Source organism: Apiospora hydei, assembly GCF_038363865.1.
Source record: "Apiospora hydei strain CBS 114990 chromosome Unknown utg000005l_segment0_segment0, whole genome shotgun sequence".
NCBI classification, from domain to species: domain Eukaryota; kingdom Fungi; phylum Ascomycota; class Sordariomycetes; order Amphisphaeriales; family Apiosporaceae; genus Apiospora; species Apiospora hydei.
In genome coordinates, this window is record NW_027117364.1 from 822,853 (window position 1) to 835,989 (window position 13,137).

A 13,137-nucleotide genomic window follows, 5' to 3' on the forward strand; every position below is an offset into this window, starting at 1 on the left:
TGCGGGTTTACGTAGTCTATTGGATGACTGCTTATATATGTAGGCGTCTCTTTGCTGCCCGTGTAAGCCTTTTGTAGTAGCATCGGGTGAAACAGAGCTCCGCAGCATGCTGTCGTAAGGCGAAGATTACGATTTGAGGAGAGGGACACCCCTTTGGATACACGGGGTCCATGTCTATGAACCAGCTTGAACGGCCAATAAGGTGATATAGTTAAATTGTGCGCATGCGGATACCCTTTTGTTTCTGACTTCTGAGCCACGGGAGCAACCTTGATGGCCTAATTTCTGGGGCCGCACCCGCATATCCACAACATTTATAGTATCACATTACCGGGGTACGCCACCGGTAACTATCGGGAAGTGGTCACATAGCACTGATGAAGACGATAGAGCCTCAAACCGGGATATGCTAATTGTGGATGCGGCGGTCTGGGCGGTCTGGGCGTTAGGCCATCAAGGTTGTTTCTCATCAAACTCTTCTTTTTTTCTCCTTTGTTCCTTCCCTAACCAACCCACGTGGTACCCCCTCTACAACCGGTACACCCTGCTGAGACATTGATTCTGACAGCCGGAACCGATGAAAGTCAATACTGGCGTAACCTAACCCTCCTAAACGTTCTAGACAAAATGGTTCACTCCTTCCCCAGATTATTACTCATCAGTATACTCTGCCTCCTAAGCCGCACTCCCTTGGTGGCAACGGACGGCACAGAACCTGCTCAGTTAGAAGCTTCACTACGTGAGCCACCTCCCCCTCCCATTCTCTCCGACGGACATTCATGTCGAAAAAGGCGCAAACTGAGACCCTTCAGGAAACGAGGACGACGACCATGCGGCAGCCCCTGAACAAGTCGTTATCAGCGGCCTGACCCATGCGACAACAATCACTGTTACTGCTGCCTGTGAAGGGCCGGTAGAAGGGTGTAGCCTCCGCCACAAGGAGGAGAAGGAAAGGTTGTTGGAGAGGATCGACCAGAATCGGGGGGCGTGGAACGAGAATCACCCCAGATGGCGCCTCCTGAAAGCCATCGATGGCTTCCGATCTTATCGGGACGCGAACAAGGCCGAGGTCGATCGATGGAGGGACGCCTACCGCCACGTCGGGAAAGGCCAGAAGAAAGTACGCATGTCCGGGGAATCATTATCCCTTCTCTATCCTTCTCGGACCAGGCAGGTCTGGTATACCGTGAAAGCAACCATGCAGGTAACCAAGCAAGCAACCAGGCAGGCAGACAGGCTGACGCGACGGTGTACTCAACCCGATCGAAACACAGCTCCTCGAGTCCGCCGTGAACTACAAGCAGAAGCTCAACGACCTCGACCACCTCCACGACCGCAACGCCCTCCTCTGCGACGCCATCGCGCAGCACGCCCAGGCCTACTACGGCATCCCGGAACCGGAGCTGGCGCGCTTCGTCCGCGGCGAGGAAAAAAGCCGGCCGTAAGCCGGAGCGGGTCAGCGTCGTCCAGGCCCTTAAGCACTACGTCCGGGACTGGGCCGCCGAGGGCGGGGCCCGGGAGCGCGATCCGACGTTCCCGTGTCTGTTGCGGACGCTCGGGCGGCTGTACCCGGACCGCGGCGGCGGCGGCGGCGGCAATAACAATGCGAGCGCGCCTCGGCCGCGGGTGTTGGTGCCGGGGGCGGGGCTGGGGCGGTTGGGGTTTGAGGTCGCGGAGATGGGCGGTGCGTTATTAACCTCGTGACCCCTCCCCTGCTCTCCTTGCATCCAACGACAGGGTGTGAGGCTTGATATGAAGTGACTGACATCTCTGATATTACGAAGGCTTCGAGGTGACCATCAACGAATGGTCCGCCTACATGATCGCCGCCTACCGCTACCTAGAAGCCAACCCCGCGCTCGAGAGCCACACTATGCACCCCTTCCTCGACAGCCTCTCCCACCACGCCAGCACCTCTGACCTAAAACGCCAAGTCACCTTCCCCGAGCCCGACACCGCGCTCAACGACCCGTCGAGGGTCCTCCTCGTCGAAGGCGACTTCACCACCGTTTTCTCTAACGACGGAGAAAAGTACGACGTCATCATCACCTACTTCTTCCTCGACACCGCGCGGAACCTGCTCAACTATCTCGAGACCATCCACCGCCTGCTGCGCCCCGGCGGGCACTGGCTGAACCTGGGCCCGCTGCTGTACGGGACGGGGCCCTGGGTGCAGCTGTCGCTGGACGAGATCGTGCTCGTGGCCGAGGCCCTGGGGTTCGAGTTCCTGGACGACCTGGACCCGGCGGTCTGCGGCGAGCGGACGTTTCCTCCCGACGACGACGAGGAGGCCGGCGCGAAGGGAAAGGGCGGGCTGCGCACGGTCCGGGGCAAAGAGGCTGGGTATGGCTCGAATGCTCGCGGGTTGACGACGAGTAGCTATATGGCCCAGTCATGGGTTGCGAGGAAGACCGAATGAAGGCAACAAACAGTCCGGCCGTATGAGACTGCTACGTACTGAGCTAAATGAACGACTACGTCCTCACTATCCAAGGGCTGATCGTAACTCCCTCTCTCGACGTCGGCACTCATTGCCCACAAGCACGGGATTGAGTAGTCGGTTGCACGTAACCAAATTGTTCCCACGTCTAACATGTTACACCTGGCAGAAACCTTTTAAAGACTCGGATCAGATCCGGGGCATCATGTAACGGGGTACATCGAGTTCTAGAGGCAAATGGAGCTCTAGCTAGGGACGGTGGCTCTACAATCACGTCAGCTGTCCACACAACCTTGCTGATTGACATCAACCCATCAACCCACCAAGTACTCCGGCTTCAATGTAAAGATGAAAAGCGGGGAACATATATATGGACGAATCTCTCGATGAATCTAGCTGCTAGCATCAAACAAATATCAATTTGACCTCCCTCTTCGTGGGGCAATGCATGCTCGCTATAGTAGACAATATAAGTAGCGCCCCATGACAGGGGACCGACTATGTATCTCAATGGAAAAAGAAGAGAAATATCAGATCTGTCCTACCCAACGCCTCACCTAACTCCTGTAGGTCGGCCTTGGCAGGGGAAAAACGCTGCTCGTCATCCAGGCCGAAAGCAAACCCGGGGGTATTATCCGGAAAAACAACATGCAGTTATAACAAACAGCAAGAGGGGGCAAGAAAACAACAAGAAACCGGGTTTTAGTAGTGCGTGAAAATGGCGTATAATCCATGTCGGTCATCCAGTCATCGCTGGGAGAGATCAAAACCATATACCAGAAGAAGCGCAAAATCGTGTCGCCAAGATCCGGTGAGCATGCATCCCCTTGATGGCGAAAGCCTTGCTTTTCGTATAATATGGCGGGGGCAGCAATTTTGCCATCAAAGAGATACGTAAAGTGTGTATCGTACCATATCTATCGTGTGTAGATGAACGCGTTGACGACGTGGCCCTTCTGGAAGCCTTGGTCGAGCAGGGAGGTGGCCTCTTTGAGTATCCTGCCCATGTACGACAGTCTGACGCCTTTGTTCGGGGGTAACTATTGGGAAAAAGAGGTTAGCGACTGACTGTGCGACGCCCAATGCGGGAATGCGCAGTTGGACGAGCGAAGCTTCGGGGTGGGGGAAGAAAAGCCAAAACCCACGTTTGCTTCCTCCTTAATTTTCCGTATCACGCTGCGGACGCTCTCGTTGGTGCCGATAGTAAGAATGATATCCCGGCTGTTCTCGCTGAGCCGGGCCCGGATCTTAATCAGGTCGCGGACGTCGGCGACCGCCTTGCCCTTCTCCTCGCGCCTCCGCAGGGCCTCCTCCTCGTCCACGTCGTCCTCGGCCGTCTCCTCGCCGCCCGTCAGGTCCGCCTCGTCGTCGTCGGCCTTGGGGTCCTTGGCGTCGTCGTCATCGTCGTCGTCGGCGCCGCCACTCTCGACCACGTTGACGGGGTCGCAGACGATCCACTCGGGGACCGCGTAGTAGGTGCCCAGGGCGTCGTACACGCCGTTGGCGAGGTTGCCGGTGGGGAGGGTGACCTCGGCCGCTTTGAGGATGCTCTGGGCAGTAGCCAGGGCGGTATTATCGTCCACGGTGCTTTGGTGAGGCTCACCACCACCGTCCTCGTTCTCGTTCGTGGCAGCAGCAGCGCTCGATCGTCTTCGCGCAGCGGCGTCGGCCTCCCACAGGACGTCGAGGGCCGCGCGGATGGTCTGCCAGACCTCGGGCCTTCCCGTCACGCGGGTGTCGAAGAAGTCGGCGCGCTCGCGGACGAGCTGGCGGCGGGTCCAGGTGCGGTTCTTGGCGACCCAGGTGTGCCGGCGCAGCGGCTTGTCGATGTGCTGGGAGAGCGGTTGCTGGTGGGCGGCGGCGGCGGTTCGGCGGTTATGGCGGCGGGAGACGGAGCGCATGTCCTCGCCCGAGTGCGGGGGACCGGGGGCTGCGCACGGCTTCCTCGAGGGTGTTGGCGGCGAGGCGAGGCGAGTTGATGGCGCGGGCCGAGCTGGAGGAGGGCGCGCCTCCAGGGTACGGGGCATTGGGCCCATTGGGCGTTGAGAAGCAGCAGCCCTGTAGACATAGCAAGATCATGGGGTTAGCAAGTCTGGAGAAGAGCAATCCAGATTGTGTGTGCGGGCTTGGATTTTCAGACGTACCATGGTTGCGCCGATCAAGAGATTATGCGATCGGGTTTAGACTCTATAATACCATTGCGCACGGCAGCTTTGTAACGTCTTTTCTGGATCAATGTTTGGATCTGCCTGTGGTGTCTGTGGTCGAGAAAGCTAGGACTTTCTTCAAAGTCGAGCGACGGGTTCGATTGAGGTCGAAAAAGGCCGGGCCGACTGACTTGACTGATTGACTGACTGACAGGAATTGACGACCAGAGGGTCAAGCGAATGAACGGAGTGACGAAGAAAAGATGCCAAGCATCCCCGGGTTTTTTCTTGTTCAAGTATGTACAGTTAGATGTTCCTTCTGCTTCTTCCCTTGGCCGTCCCTCTCGTTCGCATCTGGATCAACGGGTTTCCAAGGCAGAAAAAGGACGTTCCCAGATTCAAGCTCGTGGGTAGGTGCGTCAAAGAGGTACATGTATGTAGGTTAGCAGGTCGGCAGCGGAGCCCCGCCTTGGGATTTCTACTTTAGTTGCTGTAGGGCCCCGAAATTGGAGTAGCAGGAAGAGAGGCTTGGCGATGCCAGGGCGCTAGGATACCCGCTAACCAGCTTGCCAGTAGGAACATTTGACACCCAGACAGAGCAGCCAGCCTTCAATCCCAAACCAGGAAATGTAATGGCGGCCTCAGTGGCCCGTTGATACCTGTATTTATTTGAGTGTTTGCTCAAAGATCTATCCACCTGATTGCTATTCGAGTACTGGACGATCGTTGGCAACGTGTATCTGCCATACCTACTTACCTAGGCACTTGTATCTAAAGTACGTAGCTGGAATGAGACCGGTTAGTCCGGGCTTCAATCACTTGCAGGCGTGGTGATGCACATCTGCGCTAACCTTAACCACAGGGTCCAGGTTCCATCCACCAAAAAAGCTTCCGAGGGGCCTAAGAATAGCCTACACCACAAGCCAATCCATTCTGTATCTTGATTGGCATACTTTGGAGCACAAATGTCGCATGAAAAGCAATCTCCGTTCAATACCCATGTCGTCATTCGCTCTCTGGTGATGAATGATTATCAATATATAGCCGCTTACATCCCACCCCCTCTATCATCATACGAGTCACGGCGCCGACCCCATGAATCATCGTATTAATTCCCGCTCAGCTTCTCTTAGCTTCCTAGACATATCCCGACTCGACGAGGACCCCAAGTCCACGGCCATCACATGCCAACCACGTGGAGTTTCGAATCAGGGAGGACAAAAAGAGTGTCTCTAATAAGCCATGACCGAAGAATCCCGACAACCTTCCGTCACTTCATCGTGATGCTTTTCCTTTTCACTACCCAAAACCTTGAGCCGATTTTAGGCGCAGGGCCAAACTCTCCCACGAGCTGACTTTTTTTTGTATGGTATGTTGCATCGAGCTGTCACCATAGGAATCCCCGGCAGTTTCTGCTGCCACATAGACACAGAGTCATGTCCTTCTTCTTGGCCGGGTCCAGCGCGTCGACCTCCGTATCGTCCACGCCGTCTACGTAGTCGAACGTCAGCTCCGTGCCTTTGGGTATATCCTCGATCGCGAACAGCGCCAAGTCGTGGATGTGCTTATCGGCGTGGTCGCCGACGCGCGCGAAGATACGTAGGTTCGGGTCGCACGAGTGGTTGATGAACCGCGTCGGCCCCGACATGAACTCGCCGTCCACCTCGAGCGGCGGCCCTCGTAGTCGTTCGTCCGGCGAGTCCGGGTCCGAGAACTTATCGAGCGCGAACAGGTATACGTCTTTGCGCTGCGCGATGTCCGACTTGGCGCGCCGGCGGTCCGCTTCTTTCGGCGTGATGATCTCGCCCAGGTACTTGTCGATGAACTGACCCTTTTTGATGTCCACGGGGCTCTTGACGCCCCAGCCGCGGTCGACCGTACGGAAAACCTGGAGAGGGAGCTTCCTCCCGCGCTCCACGACGCGGTTCGGACACTCGGGTCCGCAGGCGCATCCTTCGTGGCACTCGTAGATGGGCTCGCGCGATTCGAGGATCCGGGTTCGTAGGTGGCCGGCTTTGGCGCCGTGCGAGTGGTAAGCGTAGCTTTTTCGACGATATATTATACCATCCTCGTCATCCGGCTCTTCCTCGCTCTCCTCCAGCTCCTGTAAGCAGTGACAGGAGGTGTACTGGCAATCCTCGCCATCCTGGCAGTCGCAGCCGCTGCGAAACTCGCCCTTAGCCGATTGGACGCCGCGGCCGAGTTGTGAGTTCTGGACGAAGCGAAACCCGGGTTCGAGGACTTGTTCGTCGGCGTCGTTTGTTATCGTGACGGGGTAGTCGGTATGCGTTGTGAAGGACCGGATCTGACAGAGATGGCACTTCTCTTTCTCGGCTACGCGGCCCTGGGAAGGTACAACTAAGGTATTAGCACATGTAACGCGAAACGAGCAGAATATGCAGTAGGCATGAACCAAGATGGAAACTCACGGGTCTCCCATGGACGAAGAAGTGCTGTTGGGTAGCGGCTTCCATCCTGCTCGCTTGTCCCCGCAATCACCTTCCAGTTTCTGAGTCGACTTTCCACTGAGGCGCTCGAGCCATTCCAAATCTCGAGTTGGGTGATATATAGCGGTTTCCGAAATCGGGTTCGTAGATGAATTTAGGTCGGCATAATGGAAAGCTAAGGAGGTATCCTCGCTAGGAAGATCTGTATCCGTCAGGTATCTTCAAGTGTTGTGGCGAGCTGAGAAGTTGCGACGCGCTTGCACAGTGGACGCGTAGAGTGCCTTACCCCCCACTATACAAGACATCAGGTACCTGAAGCCAAGCGCCGGGGAACTTGCGCCAGGAGCTTGTGCACGGCATTTAGTGGAGCAATACCTTCTGGGGCCGTCGACATCCACTACTTTTTCCCAATTTCGAATCGAATTCATAGAATACCATCAATAACCCAATCCAGCATCAGTACCTATTGACCAAGATGCCCGCGCCATGACATTGATGCCACATTCTTCCAGCATATGCTTGTAAAACTCAACAGAGTGTACTGAGCATATGGTGTCTTAAGAAGCTGGCCCGTCAACCAACTGAGACCTGGAGTCCACGACACCTCCTTCCGCTCCGTTTGGATCGGTCTTTGATCTACCACTACCACGTGTGAGTAAAAGTAGAACTCAGCTATAATATCTTGAAAGGGACCTAGCAACAGGTAAGAGGTGTATGAGTGAGACTCGTATGGCAATTACGAGGGGCATTCTTGGGAGGTAGAGAGCTGTTCAGGGGGTTATCCCAGAATTCTTGAGCCATCCCCAAACGATGCCTACTTAGGTACGCCCGGGAAGTCCAGCATCCAGGGGCTTGTCGCCCATGGCGGTTCATAGGATCCCAAGACGTGCTTCCAATATATTTCGCATAACACTATGGCAGAACAGTTCGGGCGAGGTAGTGCCGGTTACTCCTTTTAGCCGCCTCCGTCCCGGGTCATAAAAAAACCAGCTCAAATCCACTCCCCCATGTCGACCACCGACACAACCCGACGACCCCCGTACGTAAGAAAGGAGATGTAACCACAACCCGTCGGTCAAATAAATGAGACCTCCGCGTGACGTCTGGTTCAATTGCCGTGATGCGGTCCCATGGTGTCAGGCCTGGATCACTTACCAGGTCGCCTTTAGGAGGCAGATATTAGCCGGCGACACTATGTAACCTACAAGTGAACGTGGAACTATGGAACACCAAAGACGTTGGTGTCCTACGGGAGTTACCTTGTAGCAAGCTCCTTGAACGTATAGAGTTGCGAGGGTAATACGAGAATAAACGACATCTCATCTTCAGTGGTCTCGATCAACTCGAGCAGACGAAGGCAAAACACAGTTTGAAGCATCCGACCAAACCCGCAGACTTCCATCATTAATAAGATTGGGGGTACACCAAGCTTGCCAACTCTTGTCACCTTGGCCACATTGCCATCCACGATGTATGCATCCGGGGTGTTCACGGCTCTGCTGCTTCTAATGCCTGCCTCTGGCTTCCAACATGGCATCGTCGGCTTCGGAATCGACCTCTATCAAGACCTCTGCTGCCAGGCCTGCCACGATGCTCTATCGACCCTGTTCTTGAACTGCACCAACTTCATGGACCAGCCTGAAGGCGGTGGTGGCTCTGACGGTGGGATGTCTAGTATGGGTGGTATGGGGATGGATATGAACATGCCAATGGGCATGACGAGCGACGAGTGCCGCGCGACCAACAAGCCATGGCTCCAGACCATGGCGCACTGCATCCAATCCAGATGCGATGCCGACGGGTATCCGTTCAAGAAGCAGGTCCAGTGCTTCAGTAAACACGCCGTGGCGGGCGCTCCAAAGCCTACCTTCCGGGACAGCATGCCGCCTACCGCCCCGACGCTCGAGCTTCCCGCGGACGCCATGTGGCTCAATGTCACCAGTTTGGTGAATGGTGATAGCTACTACTCCATACATGGCACCCTCGGAGAGTTCGCGAGGGAGGAATATCTTCACAGCAGATACGCGTGAGTCCCTTCACAGGTCACAGGAAACATCCCTAAGGGGAATCTAGAAGTAACACAACCAACCCTGCAGCGTCATCATATGCCTCCTCACAATCGGCACCGTCCTCGCCTGCGGACTCTTCAACCAGACGACTGGCCGATTCCCAAGCCTACAGAAACACCTCCAAGCCTCCAAGCTCCGGTCCAAACTCCGCCACTCCATCCTGCTCCCCCGCGCTCGCGGGCTCCCGGCACCTAGAGCCGCTCCCGGGCAAACTCGGCTACGTCCCCACCCGCGCCCTGAGCCTCTTCATCGCCGTCTACGTCGCGCTCAACGTCGTGCTCTCGGCCGTCTCGTTCCGCAGCTTCCAGCCCAACATCTACTGGTTCTCGTCCGGCTTCGAGCTGTGCGAGTACGTCGGGAACCGCACCGGCATCCTCAGCCTCGTCAACGTGAGCATCGCCGTCTTGTTCGCAGGGCGCAACAACTTGCTACTTGCTGTGACGGGCTGGAGCCAGACCACTTTCTTGACGTTCCATCGCTGGGCTGCCCGGGTGGCTACGGTGCAGGCCGTCGTGCATTCGATCGTATACACGCTGGCCTATTTCGAGCCTGGCTACGGGGGCGCCAAAGAGTACGCTGCCAAAGCGGCCGAGCCCTATTTCGTAAGTGGTCACCGTCCCATGTGACTGGACAAGCGACTACTACGTGCTGACAATGGCGAAAAGTACTGGGGGATCATCGCCACCATAGCCATGTGCCTGGCAGTAGCCTTCGCCATCCTCCCCTTCCGCATCCGGTTCTACGAGGCCTTCCTGATCACGCACATCGCTCTCATCATCCTGACCCTGGCGGCGACGTGGTACCACCTAGTCCCCCACTTCGGTTTCGACTACGGCTACCAAGTCTGGCTGTACATCGCCTTCACCTTCTGGGGAGCAGATAGACTGGCGCGCGTGGCTCGCCTCCTCTACTACAACAGTTTCGGGAGCTCCCCTCGAGCCATCGTCGAGGCTATCCCGGACTGTAATATCCTGCAGATCACCGTCTTCCCGCAAACTACCGCTGGATTCGGCCCCGGGCAGCATAGCTTCCTGTACTTCCCAGGACTGGGAAAGTTCTGGGAAAGCCACCCGTTCAGCGTCGCGGGCTGGACATCTGGTAACTCGACGATACCCGCCTCATCAAGCCCAGAATCCGTGTCGAACGGAAAGGAAGCGACAGGGGCGGCAGCAGCAGTAGGAGGAACCAAGAGGGCCCCCAACGTGTCCACCAACGCGCGCGAGACCCGCGTGGCCAAGCGCGCTTCGATACGATTCTTAACCCGCGTGCACGCCGGGGCCACTGCTTCGCTCCAGCGCCGAGTCCTCTCGTCGTCCGCGCCCCGGCTGGAAATGACGGTCTTCAATGAGGGTCCCTACGCCGGTCACGCGGTGGCCCACCAAGCTCTGCTAGCGACCGACACCGTCATCTGCGTCATCGGCGGGATTGGGATCACAAACGCGCTGGGGTTCGTGCAGGCATACCATCATGCTTCGCGAGTCCGAGGAGGTCATGTCAGGGAAGGAGAGGCAACCCTCCGCCACAAGGGTGGTCGGGGAATCATGCAACATACGAACCGGTTCATCCTAGCGTGGTCAGCGCGCGAACTTCCTCTCATCGAGCATGTGAAGCGAAACTTCCTGCACGGCGTCGAGGGGATCGAGTACATGTTCTGGTGCACAGGCTCTCCCTCCGCCTCCGCCCCGTCGCCCGAGCCGAAGGACGAAGGGGTCGTATTGGAGCCCACACCTACAACACTGGCGATCCGCGAGGGGCGGATGGACACGGGCAGAGTGATCCGAGCCGCAATCGAGATCGGCCGCCACACGACGGTCATCTCGTGCGGACCGGGCGCGATGACGGACGAAGTGCGAGGGCACGTGGTCACCTGCGTGAGAGACGGGTTCAAAGTAGATCTGATTGAGGAGGCGTACGCTTGGTGAAGGACGGACTGGTTGAAGCATGCCGCCTGGGGGCTGTAGGCGCTTCTCTTGTTTCACGATGCTTACGTCTCTTGTTGATGGTGTTTATAGTTCTCTCTACCTGTCTTAAAAAAGACCGACATGCCGATGTCAACTGTTGAACCATCGTGTATAGAGTTTTCGTCCCGTGGACATCGGGCGCATGGCTGAAACAAACCTGGGGCAACTCTCCGCTGATGGGCTCCTTAGGCGAGGGTTGCAACCGTCCATCTCTGGGTACAGGGACATCAGCGAACGCAAGAATCAGTGAGGTGGGAAACGTAGATTGTTATCCCGTCTTGTCCCGACAATCTCCCAGAATGAAACATTGCATCTCGCTGGCGCCGGGGTAGGGACAGGGATTGATGGCGGTTGCAGCACGTGGAGACCCGAACCGGGGGAAGGGGGATCGACACGGTCGCATTTAGCCAGAGGAGCCGGAGACAAATAGAGCAAACTTGCTCAAGTGTGGAACATTTGGAACCCCCGGTGCGCAGGTTATCTGCAGGTTGCATGCGACTCGATAACTGCATAAGGTATACTCCCTGCATATGCACCCAGTGAAAGAGTCTACCAGATCCCGCGAGTCTCATCAGCTGTGCCCCAGCGCTCTCGAGACCGCCTAAGGCCTAAGGGCTGGAACCACCCAAAAGAGTGATCCGAACTACCTACTTCGTAGGCAGAGAGTCCAGACGTGCGCTAGTTCTAGCCCTGGGACTGTAGGTGTAGGTTTGTGCCAAGCAGGGATGCCGCTTTGGATATAATCCGCGCAAAGGGCACCAGCACGTTTCCTCGTTGCTTCGCGAGACGACCTCCCTATGCCAGGAGTGAACTGAACAGTGTGACCCCCTAAGTTTGTTCTGAATTCGACGACATCCTTTTCATAGCACATCATCTTTGTTGAAGAAGTTCGGATCGATCGCTTGGCAGTAGGTAGTATGGAGTTCCAACAGTACGTCTCCATCATCGGCGCCGGCCCGGCCGGGTTCGCACTGGCGGCGGACCTCCTGAGCCACGGCAAGAACGTCCTGCTGTACTCCCACCCGACGCACCTGCGGCACGCCAACAGCGTGCGGGAAAAGGGCTGCCTCAAGGCCTGCGGCGTCATGGAGGGCTTCGCCAACATCCCCATCACCACCGACATGGCGGAAGTCGTCGCCTTCTCCCAAGTCATCTTCCTCACCGTGCCCTCCACCGGCCAAGACACCATCCTCCAAGAGATGAAAGCCTACGACCTAAGCCAGCACATCCTCATCGCGGTCCCGGGCAACCTTTTATCGTTAATCAAAGACGCCGGCATGGAGGTCGGCAACATCCTCGAGACCAACCTATCGCCCTACTCCTGTCGCATGGACGAGGGCCAGCTCCTCGTCCTGGGCCGCAAGAAGCGCATCATGATCGCCGCCCTCCGCAACCACGACCTGGACCCGAGCTTCTACGACGCGGTCCAAGATCTGTTTCCGGGTGTCCGGCTGCGTTGGTGCAGCAGCGTCGTCGAGGTCTGCCTGTCCAATATCAACGGCGTGTTTCACCCGCTCATGATGCTGATGAACGCGGGCCGCATCGAGAGCACGGGCGGCGACTTCCTGCTGTACCGCGACGGCCTGACACCAGCTGTGGCTAACGCCATGCTGGGGGTCGATAAGGTGCGCATGGACATCGGCGCGGCGCTGGGGCTATGCCTACAGAGCACCATTGAAGTTTCCAACGAGTGCTACGATCAGAGCTTCACGAGTCTAGTCACGCTGGCGCAGAAGTCTCCGCCGCACAACCGGTTAAAAGCTCCGTCCGACTTCGGGAACCGCAACATCTCCGAGGACGTGCCGGACCTGCTGGTGCCCTGGTGCGGGCTGGCCGAGGTGCTGGGCATCGACGCGTCGCCCATCGCGGCAGTCATCGTGCTGGCGGAGATGACGACGGGTGAGAGTTTTATGGAGACGGGGAGGAACATGCGGAGGTTACACCTGGATACGGTTTCGCGGAGGGAACTAGTCGCACGGTTTAGTCCACCGATGACGCAGTATGAGAGTCGGCTGTAACAGGACTGGCGAAATAGTTCATTGTACTGAGTGAAGCAGGCATAGTAGCGAGCGA

The 13,137-nt window shown here is 57.0% G+C and overlaps 5 protein-coding genes across 5 annotated transcripts; 3 read left to right on the forward strand and 2 right to left on the reverse strand.

Annotated features, from left to right (window-relative positions):
* Positions 1-627: 627 nt before the first annotated feature.
* Positions 628-2,419, forward strand: PG997_005736 (uncharacterized protein; the record flags this gene model as incomplete). The annotated part of the gene is given in 5 exon segments (XM_066810051.1): positions 628-739; positions 813-1,120; positions 1,275-1,441; positions 1,461-1,684; positions 1,785-2,419. The coding sequence occupies 5 exon segments, from the start codon at positions 628-630 to the stop codon at positions 2,417-2,419; spliced, it is 1,446 nt and encodes a 481-aa protein (XP_066668974.1).
* A 938-nt stretch (positions 2,420-3,357) lies between these two features.
* On the reverse strand, positions 3,358-4,467 carry PG997_005737 (uncharacterized protein; the record flags this gene model as incomplete). The annotated part of the gene is made up of 2 exons (XM_066810052.1): positions 3,358-3,480; positions 3,586-4,467. The coding sequence occupies 2 exons, from the start codon at positions 4,465-4,467 to the stop codon at positions 3,358-3,360; spliced, it is 1,005 nt and encodes a 334-aa protein (XP_066668975.1).
* A 1,507-nt stretch (positions 4,468-5,974) lies between these two features.
* PG997_005738 (uncharacterized protein) lies at positions 5,975-7,061 on the reverse strand (the record flags this gene model as incomplete). Its single annotated transcript, XM_066810053.1, has 2 exons — positions 5,975-6,931; positions 7,017-7,061. The coding sequence occupies 2 exons, from the start codon at positions 7,059-7,061 to the stop codon at positions 5,975-5,977; spliced, it is 1,002 nt and encodes a 333-aa protein (XP_066668976.1).
* A 1,442-nt stretch (positions 7,062-8,503) lies between these two features.
* Positions 8,504-11,025, forward strand: PG997_005739 (uncharacterized protein; the record flags this gene model as incomplete). Its single annotated transcript, XM_066810054.1, has 3 exons — positions 8,504-9,060; positions 9,108-9,705; positions 9,769-11,025. 3 exons carry the CDS (start codon positions 8,504-8,506, stop codon positions 11,023-11,025), a joined length of 2,412 nt encoding a protein of 803 aa, XP_066668977.1.
* A 956-nt stretch (positions 11,026-11,981) lies between these two features.
* PG997_005740 (NAD/NADP octopine/nopaline dehydrogenase) lies at positions 11,982-13,082 on the forward strand (the record flags this gene model as incomplete). Its single annotated transcript, XM_066810055.1, has 1 exon — positions 11,982-13,082. One exon carries the CDS (start codon positions 11,982-11,984, stop codon positions 13,080-13,082), a length of 1,101 nt encoding a protein of 366 aa, XP_066668978.1.
* Between the last annotated feature and the right edge of the window lie 55 nt (positions 13,083-13,137).